This window comes from Hylobates moloch, unplaced genomic scaffold (assembly GCF_009828535.3).
Source record: "Hylobates moloch isolate HMO894 unplaced genomic scaffold, HMol_V3 SCAFFOLD_1, whole genome shotgun sequence".
NCBI classification, from domain to species: domain Eukaryota; kingdom Metazoa; phylum Chordata; class Mammalia; order Primates; family Hylobatidae; genus Hylobates; species Hylobates moloch.
Genome location: NW_026652276.1, coordinates 237,942,546 through 237,960,249, shown reverse-complemented (window position 1 = coordinate 237,960,249; position 17,704 = coordinate 237,942,546). Strand labels below are relative to the sequence as shown.

The following is a 17,704-nucleotide window of genomic DNA, read 5'->3' as shown; positions in this document are numbered from 1 at the left end:
TCCAGCCCCACTGCCCGCACCACCCGCTGCAGACTACCTTGGGAAGGAATCACTTCCCGACACCGCACACCTGCTCTCGGGTGGGATCGGTGCGAGTACGGAATTTTCCATCCTCCTCTGAAAGCCCACGGTCACACTCCTGACCTGGGAGCCGCCGCAGCCCTGCTGGTGCGTGAATGGGCTGTCCGGAGCCTGTCTGCCTCCGTGGCCGGAGTCCTCCACACATTGCTTCGGGGCAGCTGGGTGTGGTGGCCCCGAGCACCCTGCTGCTGGGTGGCTGGAAAGCATCTAAAGTGAATGCGGCAGGTCAGAGCATTGGTCCTCAGACTCCGCAGAGACCAGCATGCCCACCATTGCGTAGGTGTGGGGTTTTTCCTGCTGAGACCTGGGGCTGAAATGGATGCTGTGAATATATGTTACTGGGCTGTGTAAACTAATAGGACAGCTCCCGCAAGTTTCATTCTTTTTCTACAAAATTAACTGAATACTTTTTAAAAGCAGACCTGCACGCCCACTGTCTCTCTCCACTCCCCTCCCCACTGTCTCCATCTCTGCTGGGCTCCTCCCGCTCTGGCTGCTCAGTGCACACGGGAAGCCAGCCCAGGGCACTCCCTGGGGAAGCACCAGCCACGTTAGACGGAGCCTGTCTTGTGCGTTAGTAATCAAGCAGAGCACTAATAAAAAAAAAAAAAAAAAACCCTCGTAATGAGCGGAATAGATATTAATTCAAAGAGTTTATTGGAATAGAAAATGAGGATTTGATTATACCTTTGTTCCTAAACAATGACTGGGCTTCATTTTGTAAAGGCATTTGTTTAGAAACTGGTCTTAGCCATTTACGTCGCTCCATTTATTAGGCAAACTTGATGGTTTAGGGAATTTGCTTTTTTTAGTTGAGTGCAGTTGGTAAATATCACCGTGGGTTTTCTGGCCATCAGGTCGTTTCTCTGTGGTCACCTCCACAGGCTCAGGTGAGCCGGGAGCATTTGGCCTGCACCACACAGCCCAGCCCTGGGGGCGTCTGTCTGCAGCCCAAGATGTGCACCCTTCAGTCTGGAGGGGACGTGTTCCACACGTGAGGGGCCAGGCAAGGTGGAGAAGCTCCCGTGCTCTCTGCGGCTCTCCTGCTGCCACCTGTCTGGGTGCAGAAAGCCTGCTGCTGTGCACACCCCACTAGCAGCCCAGTGGTCTGCAGAGGCAACGCTGGCTGGTGGCCTGGTCGGCGCAGAAGTGTGAAGTGATCTTGGGAGGCCTACAGCAGCCGGAGGTGCCCAGGATGTGGCCATCGTCAACCCCACCACGCAGCTCCTGAGGGCACGCAGGGGCTCTGAAGGAAGGCTGGGAATGGCACGGGAGAGACGTCAGGCCTCAGCATCAAAGGAGACAGGAGGAAAGGCTGGCCGCATCAGCTCCGAGTCTGATTCCACTTCCACGGCCCAGCTCGCCCTCCCTCTCTTCTCGCTCTGCTTTTTTTAATTGGCACACAATAGTTGCACCTGTTTCTGGAATACAGGGTGGTGTTTCAACGTCCGTGTATGATGTGGGATAGTCAGATCAGGGCGGTTCACGTACCTGTCACCTCAAACCTTTGTCAGTTCTTTGTGCTGGGAACATTCCAAAGCCTCTCTTCCAGCTCTCTGAAAACATACAATAAATTGTTGTCGACCACAGTTGCATGGAGCGCCAGGAACGCTAGAGCTTATTCTCCTGTCTGGCTCTAACTCTTACCCCCACCCCAGACTCTGGCAACCACCCGTCCATCACCACCGCCTCGAGTTCAGCCTTTTTAGCTCCCACATATGAGTGAGATCCTGGGGTGTTTGTCTTCCTGCACCTGCCTGATTTCTCCAATTCCTCCAGGCTCATCCATGCGGCTGAAATGACGGGATTCCTTTCTTCTCTGGCTGAATAGTATCCACTGTGCCTACGCACCACATTTTTCTTACCCGTTCGTCTGTTGATGGGCACTGAAGTTGATTCCAAATCTTCGCCATTGTGAATAGTGCTGCAATGAATAGGGATATGCAGATACGTCTTTGATACATGGATTTCCTTTCTTTGGGGCGTATGCCCAGCAGTGGGACTGCTGGATCCTAAGGTGGCTCTATTTTTAGTGTTTTCAGGAAACTCCAGCTGCTCTCCGTAGCAGGCATCCGCACTTACATTCCCTGCGACAGTGCACACGGCCCTCTCTTCCCTCCGACAGTGCACACGGCCCTCTCTTCCCTCCGACAGTGCACACGGCCCTCTTTTCTCCACCTCCCCGCCTTTGTGATCTTCTGCCTTTTCGATAAAAACCATTCTAGCAGGTGTGGGGTGGTATCTCATTGTGGTTTTAAATTAGCATTTCCCTGAGTGATGCTGGGTCTTTTCTCGTATACTTTCTGGCCACTGGTAGATCTTTTGAGAAACATCTACTCCAATCATTTGCCCATTTTTCTAATTTTTTATTTTTTTAGTCCATGACCTGCTGAAATTTGCCCATTTTTAAATCAGATTATTTTTGTTGCTGTTGAGCTGGGTGAGTTCCTTGTAGATTCTGGGTATTAGTCTCTTGTTGGATGAAGAGTTTGCAAATATTTTTTCCGATTCCTTTTGCTTCTCTTTCAAGGGAGAGTGTGTTACACACAAAGTCTCTGCCTCCCTCTCTGTCTCCATCTGTCTCTTCTCTCTCTGTCTCTCTCTGCCTCCCTCTCTGTCTCTTCTCTCTCTGTCTCTGCCTCCCTCTCTGTCCCTGTCTCTTCTTCTCTCTGTCTCTCTCTGCCTCCTTTTCTGTCTCTATCTCTTCTTCTCTCTCTGTCTCTCTCTGCCTCCTCTCTGTCTCCATCTGTCTTTTCTTCTCTGTCTCTCTCTGCCTCCTCTGTCTCTGTCTTCTCCCGGCAGCCCTGAGCCTCTCTCTCTATTCTCTGGGGTATCCACTTTGAAGGAAGCCATTGATACGTAACTATTGTGATCTCCATTTTCTAAAAAAAAAAAAAGTAATCCCACTACTTTGCAGTCATCCTTCTGTTGTTTTAGGATTAGACATTCCCTGTGAAAAGGTGGCTGTGAACAAAGGGAAGTCAGGGGAAATCACAGACTCTCCAGCTTTGGGCCACGCATCAGAGGCCAGGAGCCCCACAGGGACATTGGGGCTCCCAGTGCTGGCAGCTGGGCTGCTGAGGGCTCACAGCCGGGCCCCTCTCCATGAACTGCCCTCAGCCAGATGCCCCCTGGCCCATGCCAGTGCCCTTCCCAGGGACATGGCCCACCCCATGACTGGTCCAAGAGGGGCACGAGACCCTCCCACTGGCCCCTTTTGGGACCATCCTGTGGGGCCCTCCAGTCCCAGAGCTGCCTCGGGGCTCCACGGAGGCCTCGCTTGCAACTGTGTGGCATCCAGACACATGACATGTGGACTTCGCCACCCCGGCATCGTGCTCCCTCACTCACCCCCTGCCCCAAACACCCGGGGCTGTCACAGCCAGATGGCAGGAGTCGGGGCTCCTCAGGCCAGGCCTGGGGACCCTCCCACTCACCCTCAGAAGAGGGCCCCTGAGCCAGAGCTGGTCACATGGGGCGGAGCAGAGGAAGGAGTAGCTGCACACACTGAGCGCCCGGCCGGCCAGTCCTGGAGACGCCAGGGTGGAGGCCAGGGCAGAGCCCGGAGGCACTGCAAGGGGACCCTTCCCAGTCTCTCCGCACCAAGGTGGCATCCAGCCTTCTCACCTTGAGCTCCTGAGCACTCCAGGAGGTGGCTCTGCACACTCCAGGCTCACTCTCTGACCCCTGCAGCCAGGTACTGGCCCATTATCCAGAACAGGAGCCAGAGACAGAGGCAAAGTCCAGGCAAGGCTGCTGCCCCCAGGCCCAGGCATGGCACCCACACAAGTCCCCAGGGCCCCTCACTCCCCTGCAGGGTCCTAACCAGACCCTGGCCTGATGCATGCCCTTCAGGCTCTAGGCACAGACTTGGGGTACAAACCCAGCCCAGTCTAGGCACAGACTTGGGGTGCAAACCCAGCCCAGGCATCTGTCTGGGAGCCCCAACAGCCTCCTCAGCTCTGTGTAGCCCCCAGCACCTGCACATCCCAGCACGGGATGGGACGGGCCCAAGTTGGTTCAAATGCTCCATCCAGCCATGTGGCCACAGGGACCTTCCTTCCCCTCTTGGAGCCTGAGTTTCCTCTGCTGGAAAGTGGGACCGTGGCCGCAGTGATCGCAGCCATGAGGAGCAGCACCTTGCGGAGCACCGGGGCTGGAACCGCTCCACGCCCTCACCTTCACTCCTGTGCAGCCTGAGAGGCAGCCGGAATTCTCAGGGCAGCCGTGAGGCTCCACCAGGAAGTGCACTGTTGTCTCCATTCTTTTTCAGCAACCAGTGTTTGCAGAATGCTGGTGCCGGGCAGGGGGCCAGTAAGGGGATGCCAGGCCTCCTGCTGCGGCACAGCTTCCTGCTCTGGGACCCCACGTCCCTCCCCTCCCCAGCCCCCCACCATCCCTGCTGCCACCTCACAGCCTCCCACACCTGCAGCCTTAAACCCTCGTCCTCACGGAGGAGGCCAGGCCCTGTGCTTCTGTGGACAGACAGCAGCCTCGCGGCCTCTCTCCTCCCCATGTGTGTCCATCAGGCCTGACCTGGACTTTCCCAGCAGAGCAGGAGCTGCCGGAGGCTGCAGGTTTCTGAGTGTGCCTCAGGGCAGTGTTTCCTGGAGCAATGCAGCTCTCAGCAACCTGCTGACATCTTTCTTACCTCTGGTCTTTTACCTGTTTTGCAAACTTTGTCTCCAAAGTTTTTGTCAAAAGAAGAGAAAGAAGAGAGTGAGCTGTTCAGCAGACACCTGAACACCTCGGAGTGGCAAGAGGGAGGGAGGATGAAATCAACAGATTCTCTCTTGGCCGGATCTTGATGGGGCTGAGCTATTTCTTTCCTTGGAAGAACCTAAGTCCTTGGGGGTCTCTTTGAGACTCTTCTGGGGCCATATGGGGTTGTATTTAATTGACACTTTCAAATCCTGGATAGATCTACACATGCCTCTGTAGACGTGGTGGTACATGTATGCACACACAGTGCACACGCTCACACATGCATCTCCATTCACAAAGTCGTACGTCTGTGTAGACACACGAAGCATGCACACACACGCACGTGCAGAAATGACCAGTCTCTTGCATGCCACTGTGCACGGTTCCTAATTCCACGTGTCTGGATCTAGTGGTCACGTGATTTTCAATATCCTCAGTCTAAAGCCAGATCTAACTCTGGGCTCCCAACCACATCCAAGGTCGGCTGCACCAGTGAGGCCACGCTCTGCCCCCTCCATGGCTGCTCCCTGGGACTCAGTTCCAAAAGCCCCATGAGTGGGTGCAGGGCATCCTCTGGGCTGGGCCTGAGGGCGTCTTTCTGAGCCCCAGCCCCACCCCCTAGGTGCTAAGGGGCACCAAGCTGGCCCTCGCGTCTGAGACCCTGTGAAGAGCTGAGTTGCTGGTGGAGATTTCTGCTAATTTCTCTCTCATGGGTTATGAGACTTAAATGAGGTGAAGGATTTGATGTTCATTTTTATTTACAAAAGGCCAGGGAATAAAGAAGAAAAGAGGGGGTGAGGACATTCAGGTGCCCAGGGACCACTCGGCCTGTCACGCCAAGTCCCTCCCGTCTTGGAAGGTTCTGCAGGCGCCTGGGGCCTCCTCTCACTCCTGGGCAGGAATCGCATCTGAAGAGGTCGGCGCTGTGGCTCCATTCTCCGCAAACTGCAGCGTTCGAAATGCCTAACTCCTCATTCAAAACCATCTTTTTTGCACGTGCACTCTCATCTCTATTTTATTTCCTGACATAATTACAATTGCGATACAGGAATAACTTGTTTATTCATCAAGCCACTGGAAACAGCTTCTTCCGGATACAGGCACTGCCTTTGCCCCCAACCACCCACTTCCATTTTAATAAATCCAGCCGCATGATCATTGGAGCTCTTTTTCTTTCCACTCCTGCTGCTCTTACCCTTGGAGATGAATCGCCATCTCTGAAGGCGTGGGAATGGCTCGTGGGGAGGCAGGCACCACCCTCCGGCCCGCAGTTCCCACCAGCCCTCACCACACTCAGCCGGGAGAGGAGCGCCACCGTGCAGACCCAGACCGTGGCCTGTGGCCCAGCGCACACCTCAGGGCCCTCCTCCCACTCACTGCCACTGCGACTCACGCGTGCCACTCCACATCATCCTTCTGCCCCGTGGAGCGGGGGCAGTAAGGGACCAGGTGCTCAGGGTCGCTGGGAAGGCCGGAGCAAGCTGTTCTGTTTGGGGTGAGAACCAGGCCTGGCCTCAGTATGGTGTTGACGCACTAGCGACGTCCCCCCGCCATCAAGCCATGTCTGCCCGAGCGTCTCTTGGTTGACAACGCTAAGCCCTCCAGCTCCACAGAGATGGGGTCACTGTGTTGCACCTCTTGGGTCCAAGGCTGCCGCACAGCGTCACGGACACAGGGGCTGACCCAGCAAGATGACCCAACGCTGGCTCCACCAAATCCTCGCCAGGCGCCCACTCACCTGTACCCCTCACATCTGCACGGCCAGGCCCACCTCCATCCCAAGAAGGAAGGGGTAGCAGGTCCAGCCACATGCACGTGGGAGAAACTGCAACTCATCGTTGTCTTAGCAGTGCAGACCCTTCAGAGATTCCACCCGCTCCCCCTCCTCCTCGCCCCTGCACCTTCCCCTCATCAGCCCCTCCCTCTTTCCACCCTCCTCCTCCCTAGTCTCCTTCCCTCTCCTTCTCTTCCTCCCCTTCATGGCTGTTGGGGTATCTGAGGAAGCCCCCAATGGATGACACTCCTTTTGTCCACCCGGGTTCACCAAGTTAAGACATAAATCAAGGCCAGTTGTCGTGGCTCACACCTTTAGCCCCAGCACTTTGGGAGGTGGAGGTGGGAAGGTTGCTTCAGCCCAGGAGTTCAAGAACAGCCTGAACAATATAGGGAGGCCCCTTCTCTACAAAAAACAAAAAACTAAAACTTAGCCAGGCATGGCAGCATGTGCCTGTGGTCCCAGCTCCTCAGGAGGCTGAGGTGGGAGGATCACCCTAGCCCAGCGGTTGAGGCTACAGTGAGCCAGGATCTCACCACCGCACTCCCGCCTAAGCAACAGAGCGATTCCTTGTCTCAAAACAAACAAAAAGGAACAGAAAAAAGAAACTGAGAGCAAAGACTGCAGCCAGGATATCTCCCCAGGTGCTGATTCAGCTCAGGGGGCTGCGGGCCTCAGTGCAGCCCCAGCATAGGGAGGGGGACAGCGAGCTCCAGGCGGTGGGAGCTGTCTGCCCTGCGGCAGCCACCAGCCTGGAGCAGGTGCACCCACTTTTGACCTTTGTTGCCCCAGGGGTGACTTGGAGTCAGCCCTTGCACTGCTTCCTCCTGGAGGCGCCTGGGGCCCTCTCCCCCAGGAGAAAACTCCCGTTTCCTCACCGACTGCACAGGCGAGTTCTTCCCCACCCCCTCCCACCCCCCCACCCCCCACCCACCGACCTGCCTCATGTGCACTCATTTTCTTTTCCTTTTCATGGAAATCCAAAAAATAAAGCTGGGAGCAATAAGACCAGCCAGTTCCTGCAGATTTGAGGCCCAGCCCACAGTCCAGCCTATCTCCCTGGGGACCAGACGCCGCCACCTAGCTCTGGAGGCAGAAGGCCCCAGGGTAATGGGATCTGATACAAGAGGTGGGGTCGGGCTCCTGATACGACCCCCAAAAAAAGATGGCTGGAAAGCAGCTCGCTGCCTTAGGTGACAGGGGATGGGGGGCAGAACTGTGAACCGTGAGCTCAGCCTGCGGACTCTGCAGCAGTCACCACCGACCCCCAGCCCCCTGCCCCAAACAGGAGGCAGGGATCTCTCACCGTCCCCCACCTCAGGATCCCGAAGCAGGAGCCCTCCCAGGGCCGGTGATCATTTTCAGGAGGAACCTGAACAGAACTGTTTTTAGTCCAAACGAAGGGGGTGCTGACAGTGGGAATTCAGGCTTCATGGAGGGTGAGGCGGGAGCAGATAACTATTATCTTCTTCTAATTCTCAGAAAATAAACAGAATACAGAAAGCAACAGAGCAGTTGGCCAGAGATCATGTTGGGCGGCCATTGCCACTTGAATGGGCCAAGGCCAGGGAGACCCAGGCCCCAGCACTCACAGTGCCCTCATGCCACACCCCGCCCAGGTGAGGGCCCAAGCATGCACTGGGCTCTTCCAGCCACCCCGGGTGTCCGTCGCTGCAGAGCATCACGTCATCCCAGTTTTCCCACAGAGGAGCCTAGACAGCGGGGAGGCCCGGGGGCTATGGGGTCCCAGCCAGTAACATCCCGACCCTCACACCTTGGGGAAGACGGCTGGGGTGGGAGGTTGTGGAATGGTATTCGTGTAAACTTATTTTTACAAGTTCAGGTGTGTATTGTTTATTATTTTAAAACAAAATAGAAACTTTGGAGCTACTGAGAAATAAGTCCGTTTTGGTAAACTCTGAAATTCTGAAATCAAGATTTAATTTAGGGATGATACACACTGTCTCATGTCAAATGGGTCCCAATCAAAGGTGTCTGGGTCCTGACCCAGCTCCCCAGCCTCCCCAGAACCAGGTCTGGACACTGCAGGGCTGAGGGCTGCTGGTCCTGAATGCTCTGCCGGAGAGGGGACAGTCCTGGAGTGAGGCTTCCAGAGGGGCTGAGAGACTCCCACTCCTTCAAGGCCTGACTTCACAGGACCCTTCTCTGTGTCCAGGCAGGGCAGTTGGGAGACCTGGGGAGGGTGGTGTCAGGGGCTAAGGGAAGCAGGCACAGCAGGGACAGCAGATGAGGCTTGGGGTGTGCAGAGTGTGTCTGTATGCACATGCTGTAGCATGTGTGTGCGTGCATGTCTGTGTGTATATGTGTGCATCTCTGTGCATGTCTATGCATGTGTCTGTGTGCGCATCTGTGCACGTGCATGTGTGTGCATGCATATGTGCATGTCTTTGTGTGCATGCATGTGCATGTGTGTGTCTGTGTGCATCTGTGCACGTGCATGTGTGTGCATGCATATGTGCATGTCTTTGTTTGCATGCATGTGCATGTGTGCGTGTCTGTGTGCATCTGTGCATGTGCATGTATGTGTGTGCATGCATGTGTGCATGTGTCTGTATGCATGCATGTGCATGTGTGCGTGTGTCTGTGTTCATCTGTGCACATGTGTGTGCATGCATGTGTGCATGTGTCTTTGTGTGCATGCATCTGTGTGCATGCATGTGCATGTGTGTCTGTGGCTATGTGTGCATGCATGTGTGCATCTGTGTACACATTTGTGTCAATGTGAGGGGTGGCAGGGTAGAGAAGTCCCAGAGATGAGGCCCTGGGGGACAGCAACGGGACGGTCAGCAGTCTCTGACCATCTGGAAGGCTGAGACTGCACAGAAGAAAGTGATGAAGCCACCTTGCAGCTCTGAGCGGCGAGGGCCTGACAGGGTGAACCAGCCCACAGCAGTGTCCGAGGGACCAGCTGACAGCAGCTTCCGGGTGTTGGGTTTGGCTGCACAGTGCATGGCGCTGGGAGCTTGCAGGGCCCTCCTCTGTTCAAATTCCTTAGCAACTCCCAAGGAGGTGTCCTCTTTGTGTCAAGAGAGAATTCAGACCCAGAGACGCCACATGGGGCTCCAGGATCTCTCAGGCTGAGCAGCTGCTGACCAGTGCAGCCTCCATATGCTGTGTGCAGCCCACAGGGCCATGCCACAGCTGGATTTCAGCTCCAACTTGGCCCTCTGGCAGGGCCCTTGTGCAGTGCCCAACATGTACAACTGGACTGGAGTGGGGGGAAGTGAGGACGTCTGGCCTGCATGAAGAAGCACAGGGAGACATCAGTGTAGACTCCTGGCCCCCCCCCCGGCTTGGGGATGCTGAAGCCCTGCTAGCTGTAAGGGGGTAGGGAGGCCTCCACCCTTTCCAGGGGATGTGGAAGGAACACACTCCCCAGCTCCACGCCTCAGATCCTGTTCCCTGGAGCCAGCCCTGTCCTGATCATCCGAGAAGCCTCATCCTACTCTCTTCCTGCCCCAAAGCTTCTGGGCAAACCCTGCCCAGACCCCGAGGCAGTACCAGGCTCCACTCAGAGGCAGTGCCAGGGCTCAGGGGGCTGGCACTCGGTTCCTTGTTAGGGTGGGCACGGTAAGCAGGACCACACCCCAGGGAGGAAGCCTGGGTCCTCTGGGACGTCAGGTGCTGGCACCCAACAGGGCTGGGCTCAGAGCTGCTGGAGGAGTGAGAGAGTGGCTGGGACTGACCACAAGCCCTGCCCCAGGCACCGGCTGACCATCACCTTTTCCCAGGGAGGCCCCTAGCAGCCACCCTGCCTCTGCACCACCTGCCTGGGGCAAAACACCAGCCGGGCCCCGCAGAGGGCACGACCCAAACAGCCTGGACCACCCGGTCTCCTGGGCCTGCCTTCTCCATATCAGCAGCTCCCCCGACCCAGTCACCTTCCAGGAAACCCCCAGGACGCAGGCGAAGCCCCTGAGCAGGTGAGGAAGTTCAGACACCTGAGGCTGTCGTGGGAGACCCGACCTTGTAAAGAGCCCCCACCCTCCCCAGCTGGGAGGCCCTCCCCTCTGCCTGCCAGCTCTCCAATACCCAGGCCCACAGCAGGAGCCCAGGCGTCCCAGACTGGCAGCACCCTGGGTGTCAGAGACACCCGCCCCGCCTGCAGCCTCAGGACACGTGGCAGGCATCGTTCCCGCAACTCCCATCACAGGACTCGCCTGGGGCACTTGCTGGAAACCCAGGTTCCTGGGGCGCAGCCCAAGCCCACTGCATCTAGGTCTCTGTGAGCAGAGCTGGAAATCAGGGTTTTCAATGGGTGCTGTGAGGCTCGGGGCCAGCAGTTTCGGGAGATGGACTCACCTTCCGCCCCACCGCGGCCACAGCAGCACAGCCAGCACAATCGGAGACGCCCACGTGGCCGCTGACCTTGCCACATGTTCCACTCTGTCCTGTGGGTTTAATTTTCCCTTCCCTGACTCCCTGGACTTTGTTAACCTTTGTAAACTACTCCAAATCCTATCGTGAACAAGACAAAAACCAGAAGTAACACCACCGATGGGATCACATCAAGGGCTCGGCTCAGGAAGTCATCGGTCTTCCCAGTGACTGCTGGGATTTTCTAGGAAGTTACTCTTTGCCCAGGACAGACCACACGTTCAAGCCTGTTCCCAAGCCAGGTGGGGTTGGCGTTAGCCAGCAATGCTGTCCAGATGTGGACACAGGCGTCTGCTGCAACCCTCAGGCCTCACACCCCTGCACAGCTTCATCCCCCAAACCCAAACGCCACAGAAACCCATCCTCCCCATCAGCATCCTGCCCAGACACACATCTCCGACGGCTTCATGGATGTCCGTGCACACCCCACATCTCACGAGGCCGATGCCGCCTCGTGGCCTCAGACAGCCCCCTCAGGTCGCTGCTGCACCTGCCCAGGCAGCCAAGGAAAGCGGGTGGGGCCATCCTGGCTCCTCTCCCTCGCATCCCACACCGACAGGGGCAGTAGCCTGTGGGGCCGTTCCAGCTGCTCTCTGTAAGAGATAAAGAAAGAGGAAAGAAACAGGAAAGCAGCTCCACAGTCAAGGACAGTTTTATTTCAGAGAATAAACCTGAGAGGGCCTTCTGGCCAATTTTGGTCAGGAGTGTTCTTTCTTACAGATTAAGGACATTTAAGGGTTTGGAAGCAGGGAACTTATCATAGGTTCGGGATGTTTCTATGTCCAGCTGCTCTCCCCTCCCATCCCACACCAATAGCTGCCGCTGCCTCTAGTCTGGAAATACACAGAACCCGGCCTCCTGCGCCCACCTCTGCAGCTGTTTCCAAATCCCAGCCACCGCGCCTCCTCCCTGGGTGGCTGGAAAGCCTCTGGGTGTGTCTCTCCACTCCAGGGCCCCCGAGGGCCCCTCCCAACACGGCTCCAGGAGCTTGCGAGCTTCTTCTGCCCCTTCGCTTCCTAAAAATCTCAGAGCTGTTGGGTACGGCAGAGCGAGGCAGATACCTGTGCCAGGTGTGGCGGAGCTGCAGACGCCCAGAGCAGGGCAACCAGAGACCACAGGGCAGGGCGGGCGGAACACAGGAGGGGAGGGGAGGCGCCGGAGATGCAGCACCGTGAGAGGGATATGCCAGCTCAGGAAGGCAGAGCCCCAAAGCACAGGGCGGCTGTGGGAGGAGATCCCGCCTGGCCGAGCCCACTAGCCTGGGAGCTGGCCCAGCCTGGAGCTGAAAATCAAAAATTGCCTCTTGTAATCTCAGCACTTTGGGAGGCAGAGGTGGGTGGATCACCTGAGGTCAGGAGTTTGAGACCAGCCTGGCCAACGTGGTGAAACCTGTCTCAACTAAAAATACAATAATTTACCGGGTTAAATCTCAGCTACTCGGGAGGCTGAGGCAGGAGAATCGCTTGAACCCGGGAGGCAGAGGTTGAAGTGAGCCGAGATCACGCCACTGCACTCCACATTCCAGCCTGGACAAGAGGGCAAGACTCTGTCTCAAAAAAAGAAAAAGAGAAAAGAAAAGAAAATTGCCTCTTGTGCTGTTGGTTTCCAGGCCCCCAGCTCCCATGAAAGTTGGAAAGGGGTCCTCAGGACATCCGAATCCCTCAGAAACAGCACGAAGGGAGATGAGGTGCGATCCACAATAACGAAACCGTGCTTCCCAGAGTGCGCATCAGGCAGAAGCCAAAACGATGGAGGCCTTTGGTGCAACCAAATCAACTTTGATTTCAGCACAAAACCGAAAGGGGCAAAAAGCGTTTGAGCGGGAGACAAAAGTCGCTTTAAAGGTCACACCTTCAAATGTCGTTGTAACAAAAACATGAAATCAAAATCATTTTCTCTGATCTGGAAGTAAAGGTCGAATCGACAAGCCTTTGAGTGAGTTTGGAAAACAGTTATCTTTTCATTGTTTGCCAGCCCTGGCCTCCCAACAGGTATTGGGCCCCACCTCCATGAGACGCAGGTCTTTATTCTCCAACAAAACGAAAGAAAGGTCGAGAGAGAGCGGAGCAGGAGGACAGGGGCGCTCACAGGAAGGAGAGGGGCGTTCACGGGCGGGAGAGGGATGTTCACGGGCAGAAGGAGAGTCTGGGACGTTCACAGGCAGGAGGAGAGTCTGGGACGTTCACGGGCGGGAGAAGGACGTTCACGGGCAGGAGGAGAGTCTGGGACGTTCACAGGCAGGAGGAGAGGGACGTTCACAGGCAGGAGGAGAGGGACGTTCACGGGAAGGAAAGGGACGTTCACGGGAAGGAGGAGACGGACGTTCACAGGAAGGAGAGGGACGTTCACAGGAAGGAGCAGAGGGACGTTCACAGGAAGGAGCAGAGGGACGTTCACAGGCCAGAGAGGGGCGTTCACAGGAACAAGGACATTCACAGGAAGACGAAGGACGTTCACAGGAAGAAGAGAGACGTTCACAGGAAGGAGAGGGACGTTCACAGGGAGGGGAGGAACGTTCACAGGAAGGAGAGGGACGTTCACAGGAAGGAGGAGAGGGACGTTCACAGGAAGGACGAGAGGGACGTTCACAGGAAGGACGAGAGGGACGTTCACAGGCCAGAGAGGGGCGTTCACAGGAACGAGAAGGACGTTCACAGGAAGAAGAGGGACGTTCACAGGAACGAGAAGGACGTTCACAGGAAGGAGAGGGACGTTCACAGGAAGGAGAGGGACGTTCACAGGAAGGAGAGGAATGTTCACAGGAAGGAGAGAGGCGTTCACAGGAAGGAGGAGAAGGGCGTTCACAGGCAGGAGGCACCACGGCTGCCAAGCCCAAGGGCGAGCCCACAGGCAGGACAGCGGCAGGGATCCCTCTGCAAGCTCAGATGTACCTGAGAGTTGAGCCAAAGTCTGCTCTGGGACTTTCTCCTCAGAAGGCCAGACTCCTCCCCAACCAGCATCTCCAGCAGCCCCAGGCACATATGTGGCCGCCGTGATGTCATCTGCAGGTCAACATCCCCTCCTCGGCCTGATGACACGGGTGAGACAGGCCTTTGTTGTGACACTGTGGACATCCGATCATTCACTTTCCAACAATGACTGTGACGAATATCAAATCCTTTTGTAGTCAACATTTATAAAAATATGAATTTATTTTATTTTATTTTTTTATTATACTTTAAGTTCTAGGGTACATGTGCACAACCTGCGGGTTTGTTACATATGCATACATGTGCCATGTTGGTGTGCTGCACCCATCAACTCGTCATTTACCTTAGGCATATCTCCTAATGCTATCCCTCCCCCTCCTCCCACCCCACAACAGGCCCCAGTGTGTGATGTTCCCCTTCCTGTGTCCAAGCATTCTCATTGTTCAATTCCCACCTATGAGTGAGAACATGCAGTGTTTGGTTTTCTGACCTTGTGATAGTTTCCTGAGAATGATGGTTTCCAGCTTCATCCATGTCCTTACAAAGGACATGAACTCATCGTTTTTATGGCTGCATAGTATTCCATGGTGTATATGTGCCACATTTTCTTAATCCAGTCTATCATTGATGGACATTTGGGTTGGTTCCAAGTCTTTGCTATTGTGAATGAATAGTGCTGCAATAAACATACATGTGCATGTGTCTTTATAGCAGCATGATTTATAATCCTTTGGGTATATACCCAGTAATGGGATGGCTGCGTCAAATCATATTTCTAGTTCTAGATCCTTGAGGAATCACCACACTGTCTTCCACAATGGTTGAACTAGTTTACAGTCCCACCAACAGTGTAAAAGTGCTCCTATTTCTCCACATTCTCTCCAGCACCTGTTGTTTCCTGACTTTTTAATGATGGCCATTCTAACTGGTGTGAGATGGTATCTCATTGTGGTTTTGATTTGCATTTCTCTGATGGCCAGTGATGATGAGCATTTTTTCATGTGTCTGTTGGCTACATAAATGTCTTCTTTTGAGAAGTGTCTGTTCACATCCTTCGCCCACTTTGTGATGGGGTTGTTTGTTTTTTTCTTGTAAATTTGTTTGAGTTCTTTGTAGATTCGGGATATTAGCCCTTTGTCAGACGAGTAGATTGCAAAAATTTTCTCCCATTCTGTAGGTTGCCTGTTCACTCTAATGGTAGTTTCTTTTGCTGTGCAGAAGCTCTTTAGTTTAATTAGATCCCATTTGTCAATTTTGGCTTTTGTTGCCATTGCTTTTGGTGTTTTAGACATGAAGTCCTTGCCCATGCTTATGTCCTAAATGGTATTGCCTAGGTTTTCTTCTAGAGTTTTTATGGCTTTAGGTCTAACATTTAAGTCTTTAATCCATCTTGAATTAATTTTTGTATAAGATGTAAGGAAGGGATCCAGTTTCAGCTTTCTACATAGAGCTAGCCAGTTTTCCCAGCACCATTTATTAAATAGGGAATCTTTTCCCCATTTCTTGCTTTTGTCAGGCTTGTCAAAGATCAGATGGTTGTAGATGTGTGGTATTATTTCTGAGGCCTCTGGTCTGTTCCATTGGTCTATATCTCTGTTTTGGTACCAGTACCATGCTGTTTTGGTTACTGCAGCCTTACAGTATGGTTTGAAGTCAGGTAGCGTGATGCCTCCAGCTTTGTTCTTTTGGCTTAGGATTGACTTGGCGATGCGGGCTCTTTTTTGGTTCCATATGAACTTTAAAGTAGTTTTTTCCAATTCTGTGAAGAAAGTCATTGGTCTTGATGGGGATGGCACTGAATCTATAAATTACCTTGGGCAGTATGGCCATTTTCATGATATTGATTCTTCCTATCCATGAGCATGGAATGTTTTTCCATTTGTTTGTGTCCTCTTTTATTTCATTGAGCAGTGGTTTGTAGTTCTCCTTGAAGAGGTCCTTCACATCCCTTGTAAGTTGGATTCCTAGGTATCTGATTCTCTTTGAAGCAATTGTGAATGGGAGTTCACCCACGATTTGGCTCTCTGTTTGTCTGTTATTGTGTATAGGAATGCTTGTGATTTTTGCACACTGATTTCGTATCCTGAGACTTTTCTGAAGTTGCTTATCAGCTTAAGGAGATTTTGGGCTGAGACAATGGGGTTTTCTAAATATACAATCATGTCATCTGCAAACAGGGACAATTTGACTTCCTCTTTTCCTAATTGAATACCCTTTATTTCTTTCTCCTGCCTGATTGCCCTGGCCAGAACTGCCAACATTATGTTGAATAGGAGTGGTGAGAGAGGGCATCCCTGTCTTGTGCCAGTTTTCAAAGGGAATGCTTCCAGTTTTTGCCCATTCAGTATGATTTTGACTGTGGGTTTGTTATAAATAGCTCTTATTATTTTGAGGAATCACCACACTGTCTTCCACAATGGTTGAACTAGTTTACAGTCCCACCAACAGTGTAAAAGTGCTCCTATTTCCCATCAATACCTAATTTATTGAGAGTTTTTAGCATGAAGGTTGTTGAATTTTGTCAAAGGCCTTTTCTGCATCTATTGATATAATCATGTGGTTTTTGTCTTTGGTTCTGTTTATATGCTGGATTACGTTTATTGATTTGTGTATGTTGAACCAGCCTTGCATCCCAGGGATGAAGCCCACTTGATCATGGTGGATAAGCTTTTTCATGTGCTGCTGGATTTGGTTTTCCAGTATTTTATTGAGGATTTTTGCATCGATGTTCATCAGGGATATTGGTCTAAAATTCTCTTTTTTTGTTGTGTCTCTGCCAGGCTTTGGTATCAGGATGATGCTGGCCTCATAAAATGAGTTAGGGAGGATTCTCTCTTTTTCTATTGATTGGAATAGTTTCAGAAGGAATGGTACCAGCTCCTCCTTGTACCTCTGGTAGAATTCGGCTGTGAATCCGTCTGGTCTTGGACTTTTTTTGGTTGGTAAGCTATTAATTATTGCCTCGATTTCAGAGCCTATTATTGGTCTCTTCAGGGATTTAACCTCTTCCTGGTTTAGTCTTGGGTGGGTGTATGTGTCCAGGAATTTATCCATTTCTTCTAGATTTTCTAGTTTATTTGCATAGAGGTGTTTATAATATTCTCTGATGGTAGTTTGTATTTCTGTGGGATCAGTGGTGATATTCCCTTTATCATTTTTTATTGCATCTATTTGATTCTTCTCTGTTTTCTTCTTTATTAATCTTGCTAGCGGTCTATCAATCTTGTTTATCTTTTCAAAAAACCAGCTCCTGGATTCATTGATTTTTGAAGGGTTGTTTTGTCTCTATCTCCTTCAGTTCTGCTCTGATCTTAGTAATTTCTTGCCTTCTGCTAGCTTTTGAATGTGTTTGCTCTCGCTTCTCTAGTTCTTTTAATTGTGATGTTAGGGTGTCAATTTTAGATCTTTCCTGCTTTCTCTTGTGGGCATTTAGTGCTATAAATTTCCATCTACACACTGCTTAAAAATATGAATTTAATACTGAAAGGCAGAAAAATAGAGACTCGATTGTATCACAATTATAATCTCTATAGAATCATCTGATGTAAAGCGTATTCAAACAAAATAACATTTAAGAATTGTACATCATTTGCCTGTATTTAGACCATTGTCTTTACCAATCCCGTTTTGGGAGCACTTTTCAACATGGGGTCAAGTTAAAAGTTGAATGCTAACTTTGCTGTTTCACAATTTCACAAATAGGAAAAAGACCAGGTTAAATCCACTTATATCCAAGAAAACATCTTTGATTCAAATGTAAAAAATAGTGAAGAGAAACATGAGGAACCCAAAACTATCTTGCTTTTCCACCAACCTC

General features: G+C 52.6%; 1 protein-coding gene across 1 annotated transcript; it reads right to left on the bottom strand.

Annotated features, from left to right (window-relative positions):
- Positions 1 to 1,692: 1,692 nt before the first annotated feature.
- On the bottom strand, positions 1,693 to 2,301 carry LOC131384360 (uncharacterized). Its single transcript, XM_058445080.1, has one exon. It carries the CDS (start codon positions 2,299 to 2,301, stop codon positions 1,693 to 1,695), a length of 609 nt encoding a protein of 202 aa, XP_058301063.1.
- Between the last annotated feature and the right edge of the window lie 15,403 nt (positions 2,302 to 17,704).